Here is an 18,324-nt window from a genome sequence, read left to right on the forward strand (position 1 = left end):
CTGAGTGACCTACGTGATGTTTGTACACGTGTACCTCTGTACTTTTATCTTATCAAGCTGGTCACTTGAGATAGTTATAAGTTATCATTGGGCTTTACTACAGTAGCAGTTTATTCTTCCCAAAGATCTTGTTCTCATTTCCTTTAATGCAGGCACATAAAGCATTTGGATTTATAAACAAATAATTATAAAAACCTTTACAAAAACCCTGGAAAAACAATAAATAATTACGTCAAATATGATTAATAGAATAAAAAAAAACCTAGAATCTTTCACTGGAAAGTTGACAGACTTAATAAATTACAGTTCTCTATATACAGGCAATGTATTAAATTGTCATATGTTCAAAACATCTCTCTATAGGTTATTAGCGTATAGGCATACATGTACCAGGTAGTTAGTATGTACTTAAAGAAGATGAATTTGCTCCCGGATCTTTTCTTATTATATTAATAGAGAGAAGAACTAATAATTTGATTGCCAGGTATAAATTTTCCTGAATATGTCATAACTGTCATAAAGAGTTTGTTTTACTTTGTACGAGTGGGGTTCATCTATATGTTAGATGTCATTTTTGATAGGGAAAAAGTCCAGACTCCGATTTCTCGAAACAAAAGTCTCCTTATGTAACTTATGTTGATAAAATTGACTTAAGTAAATTGTTTCGAGAAATCGGTGCCAGAAGGATATAAAATCTTACAAAACTGGACTTGTGTAAATATTTGAAGATCGACCTAGGGTAATTTGCCCTTGGAAAGGACACTACACTATCTCTGATATAAATACGCTAATACATGTACTAGTGGTGGTGGTGTGTGTGTGAACATGTTATCATAGTCAGTGTAAATATTCATTGATAAATACACAGATCGTGTGTGTGAATTTGAACATCTTTATCTATCGGAAGGAGCATTGTCTAAATGATAAAGTTTTCCGATTCTCACGCATGGATAAAGACAGTAAAATATGCCTTAGTGACCACTTTTGTATAAAGTCTGCATGCTTGTTAATTAGGACCATTTTTTTATAGAGCTATAATCAAAATGGCCATTTATCATACTTTTTGACCTGTGTATAAATTTGTTGAAGTTGTTACTTTAAGTTTAAATTTGTAACGTTTGTCGAAGTTTTTATTTCAGGTATAAATCTGTTATTTTTGTTGAAGTTATTATGAAGTTATTATTTTACGTATAAATCTGTAACATTTGTTGAAGTCATTATTTCAAGTATAAATCTGTAACATTTTTTGAAGTCATTATTTCAAGTATAAATCTGTATCGTTTCTTGAAGTCATTATTTCAAGTATTATAAATCTGTAACATATTTGTTGAAGTCATTATTTCAAGTTTAAATCCCGACCCACCTAGCTGCAGGTTTTGATACAAGACTATGAGTGCTTTGTCAAGGCTCATCTGAAAACACTATAAAATCATCACCAGGTCTATCTTTAATTCATAAACAAACAACTAGGTCCAACAAGTCAAACCGTATAGTCGATAACGCGCCACTATTATTTTATCCCCAGGATTTTCTTTATATGCAGGTTTGCCTTTATTGCAATTAGTTTACATAAAACTGCTAAATTACTTTCAACCTTCTTGAAGAAACTGTTGACAACATCCCTTGTTAGCAGCAAGCTTTAATTTGTTCACTTGAAGAACTATCATATGATTGCTTCATAGAATAATACATGTATAACAGGCTCATCATTAAGGGAGAGGAACGGCTGACAAGTTTTATCACTAGTCATTAATATAATTCTATTAAAGTTTCCAATAAAATAAGATTTTTCAAACTTTTTTGAATGAAAGTACAATCTTATGAATTGTCACAAAACTTCACATATTACAAGTATTGGCCAATACTATGAATACGAAACTGATGGATATGATGTGGAAGATATATGCTAAATGAGTGTAATGAGTTTTGTTATCATCATGTAATGTGTAACATGTTGTTAATGTTGTTGATGGTAAAAGGATGATGATGTTGATGGTAAAAGGATGATGAGGATGATGATGATCACGATGACACTGACATGTTTTTACTGTTCCTCAGATGGGCCATCTTGTTCTCCCACCCGGCCGACTTCACCCCCGTCTGCACAACCGAGCTGGCCGAGGTCCAGAAAATGACACCAGAGTTTAAAAAACGTGGTGTAAAGCTGATAGCCTTGTCTTGTGATGACACTGAGTCTCATAAGAACTGGTCAAAGGTAGGTATATATCTTAGGTCAAAGGTTATAATCTTAGGTCAAAGGTAGGTGTATATATTAGGTCAAAGGTTATAATCTTAGCTAGGTCAAATATAGGTGTATATCGTAGATAAAAGGTTATAATCTTAGGTCAAAGGTAGGTGTATATCTTAGGTCAAAGGTTATAATCTTAGGTCAAAGATAGGTGTATATTGTAGGTCTAAGGTTATAATCTTAGGTCAAAGGTAGGTGTATATCTTAGGTCAAAGGTTATAATCTTAGGTCAAAGATACATTTGTAGGTGTATATCGTAGGTCAAAGGTTATAATCTTAGGTCAAAGGTAGGTGTATATCTTAGGTCAAAGGTTATAATCTTAGGTCAAAGGTAGGTGTATATATTAGGTCAAAGGTTATAATCTTAGCTAGGTCAAATATAGGTGTATATCGTAGATAAAAGGTTAGGTCAAAGGTAGGTGTATATCTTAGGTCAAAGGTTATAATCTTAGGTCAAAGATAGGTGTATATCGTAGGTCTAAGGTTATAATCTTAGGTCAAAGGTAGGTGTATATCTTAGGTCAAAGGTTATAATCTTAGGTCAAAGATACATTTGTAGGTGTATATCGTAGGTCAAAGGTAGGTGTATATCTTAGGTCAAAGTTTATAATCTTAGGTCAAAGGTAAGTGTATATCTTAGACTCCTGACTGTGTAGTCCTGGTACTGTTTGATCATCATTGACCATCAAGATTAATTTGTAGAATCTCTGGCTAGTGTTTAGAGGTCCTAGGTTCTGATGTCAGAAGGGGTGCTGATATTGGGCCTGTGACATGTTGTGATTAATGGCTACAAGGTTTGTTCAAATGGATGACCTTGACCTTCATTCAAGGTCACAATAGTCAAGACAAGAGGCCTAGACACCTGATATTGCAGAGTCATACATAGAAATTCTTTTTGACTCTCTTATGTCATAAGTATGGACCATGATTATCAAATAGCAGGTGAGTGATTCAGGCTCATTGGGCCCTTGTAAGTGGGAATTACTATGATGGTGTTATGTCACCATGGTAATCATTATAATGGTATCATGTCACCATGGGAACCACTGATGGTGTTATGTCACCATGGGAACCACTGATGGTGTTATGTCACCATGGGAATCACTATGATGGTGTTATGTCACCATGGGAAACACTATAATGGTGTTATGTCACCATGGGAAACATTATAATGGTATCATGTCACCATGGGAACCACTGATGGTGTTATGTCACCATGGGAAACATTATAATGGTATCATGTCACCATGGGAACCACTGATGGTGTTATGTCACCATGGGAATCACTATGATGGTGTTATGTCACCATGGGAAACATTATAATGGTGTTATGTCACCATGGGAATCACTGATTGTGTTATGTCACTAAGGGAATCTCTATGGTTGTGTTATGTCACCATGGGAACCACTATGATTGTGTTATGATTTTATGGGAATCACTATGATGGTGTTATGTCACTATGGGAATTACTATGGTTGTATAATGTCACCATGGGAACCATTAAGGGAATCAATATGGTTGTGTTATGTCACTAAGGGAATCACTATGGTTGGTGTTATGTCACCATGTGGATCACTATGATAGTGTTTTGTCACCATGGGAATCACTGGTGATGTTATGTTGCCATGGAAATCCCTATAATGGTGTTATGTCACCATGGGAATCACCATGATGGTGTTATGTCACCATTGGAATCACTATGATGGTGTTATATCACCATGGAAATCATTGTAAGGGTTTTGTTTTTACTCTATCTATACATTTACAGGATGTGCTTGCATACGGAAACTGCCAGGGTAAGGAGTTATCATTCCCTATTATCTCCGACTCCAATAGGGACCTTGCTGTCCAGTTAGGAATGGTAGATCCAGATGAGAAGGATAAAGCAGGACTCCCTCTTACATGCAGAGCAGTGAGTATCTTAACCAATATATTACAAAACCCATTTGTCACAACCACGGTTTCTCAACATTTATGTGCGGCATTTAAAATATCTGTACAAAAAATACAGTTTATGGACTAGTAAACAACATAAATAGAAATTATTCCTTAATTAACGATGTTTGCTCCCCATATGATATGTGCATTTCATACCATAACATCACAAAATAATGTACAAAGGTGACCACAGTGGCTGAGTGGTTAAGGTGTTCAGAGACCACTAGTCCTCTACCTCTGGGTAGCTACTGGAGGCTGTGTTAGCCAAGTGGTTAAGATGTTCAAAGACCACTAGTCCTCTACCTCTGGGTAGCTACTGGAGGCTGTGTTAGCCAAGTGGTTAAGATGTTCAGAGACCACTAGTCCTCTACCTCTGGGTAGCTACTGGAGGCTGTGTTAGCTGAGTGGTTAAGATGTTCAGAGACCACTAGTCCTCTACCTCTGGGTAGCTACTGGAGGCTGTGTTAGCCAAGTGGTTAAGATGTTCAGAGACCACTAGTCCTCTACCTCTGGGTAGCTACTGGAGGCTGTGTTAGCCAAGTGGTTAAGATGTTCAGAGACCACTAGTCCTCTACCTCTGGGTAGCTACTGGAGGCTGTGTTAGCCAAGTGGTTAAGATGTTCAGAGACCACTAGTCCTCTACCTCTGGGTAGCTACTGGAGGCTGTGTTAGCCAAGTGGTTAAGATGTTCAGAGACCACTAGTCCTCTACCTCTGGGTAGCTACTGGAGGCTGTGTTAGCCAAGTGGTTAAGATGTTCAGAGACCACTAGTCCTCTACCTCTGGGTAGCTACTGGAGGCTGTGTTAGCCAAGTGGTTAAGATGTTCAGAGACCACTAGTCCTCTACCTCTGGGTAGCTACTGGAGGCTGTGTTAGCCAAGTGGTTAAGATGTTCAGAGACCACTAGTCCTCTACCTCTGGGTAGCTACTGGAGGCTGTGTTAGCCAAAGTGGTTAAGATGTTCAGAGACCACTAGTCCTCTACCCCTGGGTAGCTACTGGAGGCTGTGTTAGCCAAGTGGTTAAGATGTTCAAATACCACTAGTCCTCTGCCTCTGGGTAGCTACTGGAGGCTGTGTTAGCTGAGTGGTTAAGATGTTCAGAGACCACTAGTCCTCTACCTCTGGGTAGCTACTGGAGGCTGTGTTAGCTGAGTGATTAAGATGTTCAGAGACCACTAGTCCTCTACCTCTGGGTAGCTACTGGAGGCTGTGTTAGCCAAGTGGTTAAGATGTTCAGAGACCACTAGTCCTCTACCTCTGGGTAGCTACTGGAGGCTGTGTTAGCCAAGTGGTTAAGATGTTCAGAGACCACTAGTCCTCTACCTCTGGGTAGCTACTGGAGGCTGTGTTAGCCAAGTGGTTAAGATGTTCAGAGACCACTAGTCCTCTACCTCTGGGTAGCTACTGGAGGCTGTGTTAGCCAAGTGGTTAAGATGTTCAGAGACCACTAGTCCTCTACCTCTGGGTAGCTACTGGAGGCTGTGTTAGCCAAGTGGTTAAGATGTTCAGAGACCACTAGTCCTCTACCTCTGGGTAGCTACTGGAGGCTGTGTTAGCCAAGTGGTTAAGATGTTCAGAGACCACTAGTCCTCTACCTCTGGGTAGCTACTGGAGGCTGTGTTAGCCAAGTGGTTAAGATGTTCAGAGACCACTAGTCCTCTACCTCTGGGTAGCTACTGGAGGCTGTGTTAGCCAAGTGGTTAAGATGTTCAGAGATATGACCACTAGTCCTCTACCTCTGGGTAGCTACTGGAGGCTGTGTTAGCCAAGTGGTTAAGATGTTCAGAGATATGACCACTAGTCCTCTACCTCTGGGTAGCTACTGGAGGCTGTGTTAGCCAAGTGGTTAAGATGTTCAGAGAGACCACTAGTCCTCTACCTCTGGGTAGCTACTGGAGGCTGTGTTAGCCAAGTGGTTAAGATGTTCAGATAGACCACTAGTCCTCTACCTCTGGGTAGCTACTGGAGGCTGTGTTAGCCAAGTGGTTAAGATGTTCAGAGATATGACCACTAGTCCTCTACCTCTGGGTAGCTACTGGAGGCTGTGTTAGCCAAGTGGTTAAGATGTTCAGAGATATGACCACTAGTCCTCTACCTCTGGGTAGCTACTGGAGGCTGTGTTAGCCAAGTGGTTAAGATGTTCAGAGACCACTAGTCCTCTACCTCTGGGTAGCTACTGGAGGCTGTGTTAGCCAAGTGGTTAAGATGTTCAGAGATATGACCACTAGTCCTCTACCTCTGGGTAGCTACTGGAGGCTGTGTTAGCCAAGTGGTTAAGATGTTCAGAGATATGACCACTAGTCCTCTACCTCTGGGTAGCTACTGGAGGCTGTGTTAGCCAAGTGGTTAAGATGTTCAGAGACCACTAGTCCTCTACCTCTGGGTAGCTACTGGAGGCTGTGTTAGCCAAGTGGTTAAGATGTTCAGAGACCACTAGTCCTCTACCTCTGGGTAGCTACTGGAGGCTGTGTTAGCTGAGTGGTTAAGATGTTCAGAGACCACTAGTCCTCTACCTCTGGGTAGCTACTGGAGGCTGTGTTAGCCAAGTGGTTAAGATGTTCAGAGACCACTAGTCCTCTACCTCTGGGTAGCTACTGGAGGCTGTGTTAGCCAAGTGGTTAAGATGTTCAGAGACCACTAGTCCTCTACCTCTGGGTAGCTACTGGAGGCTGTGTTAGCCAAGTGGTTAAAATGTTCAGAGACCACTAGTCCTCTACCTCTGGGTAGCTACTGGAGGCTGTGTTAGCTGAGTGGTTAAGATGTTCAGAGATATTACCACTAGTCCTCTACCTCTGGGTAGCTACTGGAGGCTGTGTTAGCCAAGTGGTTAAGATGTTCAGAGATATGACCACTAGTCCTCTACCTCTGGATTTCAAGTTTGAATCCCATGTGTGGCAGTTCCCATCAGGTACTTATTGCAGGTTGTTGTTTTTCTCCTGGTACTCCCGTATTCCTCCGTCTCCTAATCCTACTGGCTGGCATGTCCTTATATGGCCATGGCGGTTATAATAGGACACAGAATGCAAACAAACAAAAACAAACAAACAAACAATCAAAAACAGACAAAAAAACAAACACAAGTACAAAACTAATCTCTTGGTAGTTAAATTAACCAAGACAAAGCGATATAATTATAGAAATAAATCAGTCACTATGGTATAGGGTATCACTCCGTCACAAAATATTATACAAAACTAGCAAGACAACACTAAATGGGAATAATTTACGTACCATGTGAAACCTGATAACGTTTGTGGGGGACTAATAGAATCATACATGGGTCTGTGAAGTGGACAGGGATATCTCAACCCGAGTGAAAGATTTTGGCCGGTCAACCAGAGGCTTGCCATGGGTTGACGGCCAAAATCTTTCACGAGGGTCGAGATATCCCTGTCTACTCTACAGACCCATGTTTGATTCTTTTTCTCCCATACTTAGAAGAAAATTTGCTGAAATTCCCCTTGGTTTCCAGCTTTTTTATCGCGCCATTATCGCAGGAACGCCGTTATGCGTCAAAATTGATGACGTCATTTACAAAGCACTGCAGTTATGCCACATGTATTGATGACGTCACGTTATTGTCTAGCACGGATGAGCTGTCTTACACCCCCTGTGTAAGATAGAGATATCCTTTCCCTAGAAACCACAGGATATCCCTATGAAATATGGGAGACTATTGTTTCTTTCGGTGATGAGAGGACATCAAAAGATGATTTCCCGTGGTAACGTCATTTCAGCGGGAAGATTACAAATATTACGTTCCTGCACAAAAGTGATCTGGTATCACTTTACAATTAATTAGTCCCATTGCAGACAAACACGCAAGAAAAGAAGACGTGGGTTTCATTCAAAATCTATGAAAAACACCATAAATAAAGTTTTGAGAAGAAATTCATTACTGCGTGTTGATGTCCTCTTGTTTTGATTTTGTAACGTTGGTTGACAGGGTGCTGTACCAATAAAATGTTTTTGTTTTCTGTTTAGGTATTCATTATTGGCCCAGACCACAAGTTGAAGCTCTCCTTCCTCTACCCAGCTACCACAGGCAGAAACTTTGCGTAAGTCGAGATTTGGAAAATTTTTATATCCCCTGCAACGAAGTTAAGGGGAGTGGTGGGTATACTGGGATGGGGTTGTCCGTCTGTCTGTCTGCAGACACAACTTTGTCCTGTGAACTTCTTGTAAACTACTTGACAGTGTTTGATAAAATTTGGTACACAGAACAATATAAATAGGGTTCTGCAATGTCCCCTATTGATGGAGTTATTACTAAATTTGTGCAAGAGGGGTATTAGTCGTCCACTCTGGCGACGGATGTAGTTAATACTGTTAACAAGGCACATTGATAAATATAAATTAAATTTCATACCTGAGGATAAGATTCTTAGCTGACATTTGGCAAAAGTTTTGTTTGTCATCTAAGGAATCTTACCACTTGGGTTGAGATTTCCTTGTCTCACCATCTAGGGGGTGAAAGATTAAATTAAACAAACTACTTCTCATGTTCCCTGAAATTTCATAATGGACTAGTCCTGTCTTGATTTAGAAGACTAAATGTGTCCATAAGGGTGCAGGTACACTTCCAATTTTGTCTTAACTCATTCACCCCCAAAATTTCAAAATTGGACTATTCCAGCCTTTAACTAAAAGAGTCTACATGCATTTTGTAGGGATGAATCGGTTAAGAGAAGTAGTTTAGCAACAACAAGAAATCAAGATCTGACATACAGTAACAATTGTTTTCTTTTACCCACAGTGAGATTGTACGTGTCGTTGACTCGCTCCAGCTGACTGCTGTCAAAAAAGTTGCCACTCCCGTGAACTGGACTGTAAGTTATAACTTTAGCTTTTTTGTCCTTTCGACGGCCTCTTGACTGTTTAAGTAGGACGTAAATGTAATGAACCAAATATGTCTACCTCTAGGTCTACAGATGTCAGTGACTTCTCTTTCTACAATGACAATTCCGTCTTTGCATATTACAGAGTTAGCTCCCTTGCGGGTAGGTACATGTGTATTGATTATTACGTCATTATTTTGTGAGCGCAATTTACTTTGTTTTATCCGAAAAGTATGATGTTACGCTCGCAAACACATGACGTCACAATCAATACCTACCCGCAAGGGCAGATAACTCTGCAATATGCAAATACAGAATACTATATTATGTGACCTCAAATTGATTATTACTACTATGATTATTCTGATAATGTCATTTAATTACACATGTACATAACAATTGATATTGATAACATGGCTGATTGGCTCATGGGCTTATTGATTACCTCGTATATGTGATCAAATGATTTCATGCATGCATGTACAGTACTTAATGCGTCTAACATTCCCTCGAAACGAGCGCGAAACGCAAAACGCAAACGAAATGTTAAACGAAAACGAACGAAAACGCAAACGAAAAACGAAAAACGCAAACGAAAAACGAATAGCGTAAAACGAAAAACGCGTTTCGTCAAGCGCTAAACGCAAAACGAAAAACGCAAACGAAAAACGAAAAACGTAAACGAAGTGAAAGCGTGACCGGAAGACCAGAATGCAATCATAAATGTCGATCGGGACTCCGGTAGCTTAGTGATCCGGATTCTGAAAGCGATGTCTATTTTACGTTCGCAATTTTGATTTAGTACGATTTATCATTATGAAAAATATATATCTTGTCTTAGAAAATATGCAATTGTTATAAATATATTACCAATAAGTATATGATTACGTATATATATCCAAGCATTAATACATTTTTTAACTTATAAAGCGAGATTTTAAAAATAATTATAAAACATGCATGTGTACAAATAGTCAATCAATGCTAGTATCTATAAGTCTGCTCTGAATTTGTCACACATACTAGTACTGTTTTATAGAAATGATCAGTTTCAGAAAAGAAAACACTTTAGAAGAACTTCTTATTTTAGTGTAGGTATTGTGAACATGCACGTTTGACTACTGCAAGTATAAACTAGGTCTAGCGGTTAGGTAGTTATATATTACATGTACAATGTATATATATGACTCCAGAGGAGGTCCCCGTACCGTACCCGTTATATAGATATCAATGTGGACACTCATCTGTAGCATTTACCCGACCCATTTGGAGGTCTTATATAAATTTGCTTTATAATTCACGGACAACACATGTACAACACTCTACCCCTCTCCATCCCCACTCCCCCTCTCGATTTACCTGCTTTCATTTATACCATTTGTTATTTGACAGCGGCATATTTTGATTTTGTGTCAACTTGTATCACACCTGGTCAAGTGCAGTCACCCATGAACAATGGCTCACTGATCGCCTCAGACGCGCACGGCCCCTCACATGTTTATTTAGACTACGATGTATAATACGCATACGTGACACCGTGCATGTACAAAACCAGCTCTATGGTGTTTTATTCCTCGTGTGTTTTGTTACATCAACATACCAATAAAATACATGATCAATTATATCAATGGCGAATACGTGTAAATACAGAGATACAGTTGAATGTACATGTATCAACTGTCAGTTCCTGTTGGACGATTATGTATATATATATTGACGTCGGCACATTCTTAATTTCACATAAAATATGTAAAAAAAAAAGTATTCGTTTTAAATACTGTATTAAGCGATGGTTGAGATATTATTAATTGTGTTATTTTATTATTAGAATAGTGTGTATCACTAGAAAATAATGTGATCCAATGCTAACAGTGATGAGTCGGATATTATTTTTTTTTATAATGTATGCACCAGTGAGTTATATATATATTATGACCAGCAGTACGGCGTCCTGTGGCGTGAGTTCACACCTGTCTGTAATACTTCAGTCCACTTTATCGAGCCCCGCGGGTGTTACAAGTGTATATTGTACCTGCCCCCCTGTAGCACATACACGTGTATAGCTAGTACTATATAAGACCTTGCAGAAAGGTATACAAATGATCCTTACTATCAAACAATGTGTGTAGGTTATATGTATCAAATGTAATTAATGTCTAGATACAAAAGGATTTTTTAAAATTTATTTGTGTATGTTTACTACATTGTCCAGAACACGTAAATTTATCGGCCTACACCGTCGTTTGACTCCACTTTTAGTTTAGCTAACACATGCGCAGTCAACCATTCCTAATCAAATATCTATGAATAACATCCGGTAAACGAATTGGAACGCAAACGCAAACGAACGAAAGCCAAAACGAATTGGAACGCAAACGAAATCGAATCAAAACGCAAACGAACGAAAACGCGAAACGCAAACGAAAAACGCTCGACGAAACTAAACGAAAGAAACGCAAACGAATCTAAAACGCGTTTGAGGGAATGTTAGACGCATTAAGTACTGTATAATGTGATGGATGTAACAAATTAAGATTTTGAAATTAATCCATTATGCTTATCATTGCACAGACCAAAAAATCATCCCCATGAAAATAAGCAGGTGTACAGTAACTATATGTTTTTATGTTTATCATCATAGCCTGGTGGCGAGGTAATGGTTGTGCCATCGCTGTCACCGGAGGATGCGAAGGCCATGTTCCCCAAACATGAAGTTAAGAACGTTCCGTCAAGCAAGAACTACATTCGACTCACAAAAGAGTACTAATAGACCCATTGATGACAAAACCTTAGAGCCAAAACAGTAATGCAGAGAAAAGAGTGATGATAAATTCACACATAAACAAACATTCACTTCTACATGCATAACAGTACTAGTATTGCTATTGAACTGACTTCAACAGTCATATTGCAGTCGACAGGAAATTTGTATATTTTGAAATCTAACTTCTGAAATAGAATGATTTTGTTTTTGAAATATATATGTAGCCCTCTTTGATTTTGGAGTTAAAAAAATTGTACATTACTAGCTATTAAGTAAATCTTTTAAGCTATGATAAAAACTTTAGCTTGACTAAAAAGTACTTTATTAATTTTTTGGTATTGACCAAATTCCATACCATTACCTTAACAAGTTGTAATTAATAAGTTTGGGCACATACTGTACATATTAAAAGTGTTTTTGATAAAGCTGAGTGGTATTGATACTTTTATAACATTTATTTCATTTTATGATGTGGGTAGATCTATCCCTACTGTATCCCAAAGTACTAACCTAAGGGAGACTACTCTAATTTGTTGACGAACATTGTCATTCTTTTAATATTTTGTTTTATTCGTTATCATTGTATATCAACACGAGTTTTTATCATGAATGTATACTTTAAATTGTGCCTATCGTTTCTATATAGGATGCCATTCCAGATCTAAGGTTGATGTATTGCTGAATATATTGGAATATTTTTTTCTCTGTATACATATATTTTTATGACTGGTTTTAGATCAGCTGCACTGATAGCCATATCTGTAGCCTACAAAAGAAGATTAACATTTTGTATTTTAACAACTGTTATATGTGGTAGCATTTGTATTGTTAACAAGTATTATTCATGTATTACCTTGCTTTACTAATATAAAATAAAAAAAATTGCATACCTTACAATAAATCGTTTATGTTGTCTTTTTGAAATAGGAATCTTGATAAAGTTTTTGGTAGATGTAGTATATATTTTTTAGTATCAGTATTTAGATATATGATCTGTATATGTATTTTCATTTCTGTTGAAGAAATTATTTTTTGTGTGTAACATAAGCGTCTGACCAAACGGGGGATATTTGAAATGAACCTTTTTCAATTTTTAGCCCACCATCATCAGCTCTGGTGGGCTATTCAAATCGCTTTTCATCCGTGGTCCGTTGTCCGTCCGTCCGTCCATCCTTCCTTCCGTCCGTTAACAATTCTTGTTACCGCTATTTCTCAGAAAGTGCAGAAGGTATCTTTCTCAAATTTCATATGTAGGTTCCCCTAGGGCCCTTGTTGTGCATATTACATTTTGGGATCAATTGATTAACAAGATGGCCGCCAGGCAGCCATCTTGGATTTTGATAGTTAAAGTTTGTTACCGCTATTTCTCAGAAAGTGCTGAAGGAATCTTTCTCAAATTTCACATGTATGTTCCCCTAGGGCCCTAGTTGTGCATATTGCATTTTGGGACAGATCAGTCAACAAGATGGCCGACAGGACGCCATCTTGGATTTTGACAATTGATGTTTGTTACCGCTATTTCTCAAAAAGTACTGAAGGGAGCTGTCTCAAATTTCATGTGCATGGTACTCTAGGTTCCTGGTTATGCATATTGCATTTTGGTACCGATCAGTGAACAAGATGGCTGACAGGAAGCCATCTTGGATTTTGACAATTGAAGTTTGTTACCGCTTTTTCTCAGAAAGTACTGAATGGACCTGTCTCAAATTGCATGTGCAGGTTCCCGTTGGGTTCTAGTTGTGCATATCCCATTTTCGGACTGATCGATGAACAAGATGGCCAACAGGCTGCCATCTTCGATTTTGACAATTGAAGTTTGTTATTGCTATTTCACAGAAAGTACTGAATGGATCTGTCTCAAATTGAATGTGCAGGTTCCCCTAGGGGTCTAGTTGTGCATATTGTATTTTGAGACCGATCGATGAACAAGATGGCCGACAGGCAGCCATCTTGGATTTTGATAGTTAAAGCTTGTTACCACTACTGCTCAGACAATACTGAAGTGATCTACCGGTATCTCAAATTCATATGTAAGTTCCCCTAGGACCTTATTTGTGCATATTGCATTTTCGGACTGATCAGTCAAAAAGATGGCCATCAGGTAACTATCTTGGATTTTGATAATTGAAGTTTGTTACTCAGAAATTACTGGAAGGATGTTTCTCAAATTTCATAAGTAGCAATTCAATGTAAGTAGCAAAAGTTTGAAAAGCAGAGAAAAGATCCCTCTTTCGTTTGTCGGACATAGATCATTCTTTGGTAGGCGCCAAGATCCCTCTGGGATCTCTTGTTGAAATTTGATAAAAACTGATGGAGCGAGCAGAACGTGAATTCTAAATTAATTCAAAGGAATTAGTGGTAGCAATACAGACAGGTTATCCCCCTCCCTTACAGCATATACACGTATCCAATCGGGAACCTAATATTGGCCAAAACGAGGTTTACGGTAAGTACTTCATCTCTTATCGTGGAAGTTTGAACGCACCGAAGTATAGAACTAATTTATGTAGAATTGAATATTTTGGATAATGGATCCCAGATTTACGCTTAACTTTCTAGTATTATTAAAATTGAAAGGATTTAAACACACAAAAATAACATCACACTATAAAATGCAACATATTTTAATGATGTACACAATTTTTTTTTACATCAATACAGTAGTTATAATTTGATGAATTAATAATATCTTAATCTGATTAATCATGTCTTGATCTCTACACCGTGGCCGATGGAAGTGTCATCCGATTTTCACTATTCCAAGCTGTTGTGAAATTACACAAGGTGTGGATATGGATGTATATCAGGGGCGTAGCTAGAGTCTTTTACATGTGCAAGCCCAGGCGAGGGGTCTGGGGGCCGCCTAGGCCCCCAGCGGGTCCAGGGCAGCGCCCTGGTTAGGGGGTTCAGGGGGCGAAGCCCCCCGACGGAAAATCGTTTTAAGGAAATGTTTAGCACCGAAAATGATATTTGATAATGCTTGGTATTGCTAAACTATATTTATTAAAATCAAAGGTATAGGACTGTTTTCTACCTGTACCTGATAATTATGGGTTAATGTTTAGTACTTAAAAAGTATATGAAAATCTCATGATAAGTCCTGCATGTATCTTGAGTGACTCTAATGGGATTTGATGATAGATTGACGGAACTTTCTTACGTTATCGAATTTTTTTATGTGTAAAAATCGAATTATACATATATGTGAAAAAATGAATGAATATAAAAACAGCGCCTCATATTGTAAGGCATAAAAGTCGCACTGATTGAAAAAATAGTATTTTGTCTTCTTAAAGTCTTTCTTGACGGGAAGTTTTAATTCTCTATACAATGTATCGCTCCAACAAGAGTATGTGTCAGTAGATTGTGCATTTACTAAATAGAATCTTTTCCGCTAAGCCTGCCTATATTATAAGTTTTTTTTGGTCTAATATATAGACTTTATATTTGGCAAAAAATAAATAAAAAGCCTAATAATATAAGCAGGTTTTAGCGGACTATCTAAGTAGAATCTACTCTGTGTCACTATAATTTGCGAGGTGTCACTTTCGATATTTCATCTGTCGTCCTTTGACTTTGCGTGTCTTTCGTTTTAATATTGAACAAGCCATCTTGTGTCTTAGAAGATTCATATTAACGCATAACGTATATTTCAGTACTATTAATTTTAGATAAATCATCTACGTAAACGTTTAGGTTATTTTACTTTGATTTTAATTTACATTCAAGACTTTGACGGATCTACAATGTACATAGATGTTTTAACTTTACAAGACAATGAGTAACCCATACTAGGATTTTTTATGTGCAAGCCCGGGCTTTTTTTTTAAAGAGCAAGCTACGCCCCTGTATATCTATGTTGGTTTAGATCCATGAATGCACCACGTACGTGGATCATGGAGATAGGGAAAATATTGGATGAAATATCACGCATTTTAATGTATAAAGAAATGGAAAATGTGTTTAACTTCCTAAATGTTTGTTTTATAGACCATACATTGTACTTTGATCAGTGAATAAGATATAAGTCGACATAACAATTACAGCTGGCCTCAGGTATTAATGAAGTCTGTTATTATCAGCCATTGATGACACTGCTGATTTTACCTGCACACGTACGGTAGTAAATAAAACGTTCTTACTGCAATTTTTCTTTAATTAACGGTAAACACCTGTCTGGTGGGTTGTATAAATGCAAGTTGGATCGAATATCAAATGGTGTCGATTATCTATCATATCATTCTAAACGGTTCATGAAAAATGTTCGCGACAACAAAATATTCAAATCATGGATGGGTTCGTAAGTAGAGCTATATAGCGAGGACATTCGGCACCAAGCAAAAAAGTCGAAAATCGATTAATCGGAGTTCGAATCATAGAGATTTTACCGTATGATCAGAGTTTTTAATAAAATCGGGAACCTTCGGCATTTTCCGTAATATAATCTCGTGTACGGGAATTGCCGAAGGTTCCCGATTGATATTTATTTGCAATTGCATCTGAGGATTTTTCTGAAATCTTTTAACAAAAATGCATACATGAATGGGTTGGTCACAATAGAAGATACTGCTAGTAAGTTAAAAGTAAAATCGACCTTTTCTTGTACAGGAAAAAATATCATCACAAGTTCAGCAACGCATTGCTGAGTCATAGTTATAAGGAAAACCAGAAAAAACGACCGACACGATTCGAAAAGCTTTCATTTCCGGCGCTGGGGGAGGTAATTTGGAGTTCATCTGCCTCTGGAAACGAGCAGACTTAAAAAAAATCGGTATCATTTGGTTTGTCGGTTGATGGTTTAGGTCGTGTTAAGTTCTGTTTGGCCGAAATGTTTTCAATTTGGTCCGTTTCCAGGGTACATTCTTTTCGTTTATTTACACCTGTTGCATTTTGTGTATAGGCGACGTTTTTCTCATCAGTTTGGAACCTGTTTTCTGATATCGTGAGAAGCGTGCCCCGTGTTCCAAAATCGCTCTTTATCATAATTTTACCAGAGGATCGCTTAGCTATACATTGATCCCCAAAATTTACTTTTGAGTTAAGCCCTGGTTTGTTGGTTTCAGTAGATGTACTCGCTCCGATGTCGTCTGCATCTTTAGTTGAAGGAGAAATGTGTGCAATACGACCATTACCATATTTTTGATGTATCCGCTCATTTCGAATGTTCTTAGCCACAGGGACCTGACACGAAATTTTTTAACCAATAGTATACATATATATATTATAGTATCAAGGGTATGAACTCGACGGTCGAGAAAAACGGACCTATTTTTTTAAAACCGTGATTATTTTAATAAATGGATAATATACAACATTGACGGATATCTTACCTTAAAGAGAAATAATTTATATTTCCATTGAGTGCTTGATGAACAAAATTGGCCAAGTATTGACGAAGTTATGGCTTGATGAATCGGGAAATTTACGAAAAATATGCTAGGTAGACATTTCCCTGTCCGGTCGAAATGTCGTCTCGGCTCTAATGGGTACCTCAAAAACCAATCCAAAATCACAAAATCTACGCTTGTGGTGGTAAACAGTACCATAACTGTGTTCATCCACAATCTCCTTTGGAGGTGTCATGACCCGTACTTTGTAGAAACTCCATTTAAACATCGTGTAGCTCACTTACTTTAACCGTCACCGCCATGTTCTTTTTTCTCTCGGGACGCTTCTCGACTTTACATATCGTGACTACATTATGCAAATTATGTTATGTTGTGCTAATGCGTAAACTCGAGAAGCATTCCGAAAAACAAATGAACATGGCGGTGACGGTTAAAGTAAGTGAGTTACATGATGTTTAAATGGAGTTTCTACAAAGTACGGGTCATGACACCTCCAAAGGAGATTGTGGATGAACACAGTTATGGGTACTGTTTACCACCACAAGCGTAGATTTTGTGATTTTGGCTTGGTTTTTTGAGGTGCCCATTAGAGCCGAGACGACATTTAGACCGGACAGGGAAATGTCTACCTGGCATATTTTTCATAAATTTCCCGATTCATCAAGCCATACCTTCGTCAGTACTTGGCCAATTTTGTTCATCAAGCACTCAATGGAAAGATAAATTATTTCTCTTTAAGGTAAGATATCAGTCAATGTTGTATATTACCATTTATTAAAATAATCACGGTTTAAAAAAAATAGGTCCGTTTTTCTCTACTGCCGAGTTCATACCCTTGATACTATAATATATATATATGTATACTGTTAGTTTAAAAATTTTCGTGCCAGGTCCCTGTGTTCTTAGCAGTTGCACCGTAAACAATAACTGTGCATATCCATATCAGGAAAGATACAGACCGCACAGGCATAACAGTGTACAGCCTGTTCTTCTGAAATAAAGTGACGGTTGTACACGGTAGTACTACCGTAGCTTCTTTAACTGTGAACAGGTAAGGTATTCCAAGAATCAGAAAGCATATCCCCATACTTATAACTGTAAGCAGTTGACGCTTGCCCACAGAGAAAGTCCTCATTTGAATGGGTCGAGTACTTATATATCGTTCTATACAAATTACCTAGATATG

At 38.1% G+C, this 18,324-nt stretch overlaps 1 protein-coding gene across 1 annotated transcript in view; it reads left to right on the top strand.

The window, feature by feature from the left end:
* LOC138321723 (peroxiredoxin-6-like) overlaps window positions 1-12,051 on the top strand; it is a 36,392-nt gene extending 24,341 nt beyond the window's left edge. Inside the window, exons 2-6 of the mRNA XM_069265629.1 lie at window positions 2,059-2,215; window positions 4,018-4,161; window positions 8,173-8,246; window positions 8,945-9,017; window positions 11,668-12,051. Coding sequence (XP_069121730.1) covers window positions 2,059-2,215; window positions 4,018-4,161; window positions 8,173-8,246; window positions 8,945-9,017; window positions 11,668-11,793 — 574 coding nt within the window. The 3' untranslated portion in view covers window positions 11,794-12,051. The remainder of the gene's footprint in view (window positions 1-2,058; window positions 2,216-4,017; window positions 4,162-8,172; window positions 8,247-8,944; window positions 9,018-11,667) is intronic.
* The last annotated feature ends 6,273 nt before the right edge of the window (window positions 12,052-18,324 follow it).

The sequence above is a fragment of the Argopecten irradians genome, chromosome 4 (assembly GCF_041381155.1).
Source record: "Argopecten irradians isolate NY chromosome 4, Ai_NY, whole genome shotgun sequence".
Taxonomy (NCBI): domain Eukaryota; kingdom Metazoa; phylum Mollusca; class Bivalvia; order Pectinida; family Pectinidae; genus Argopecten; species Argopecten irradians.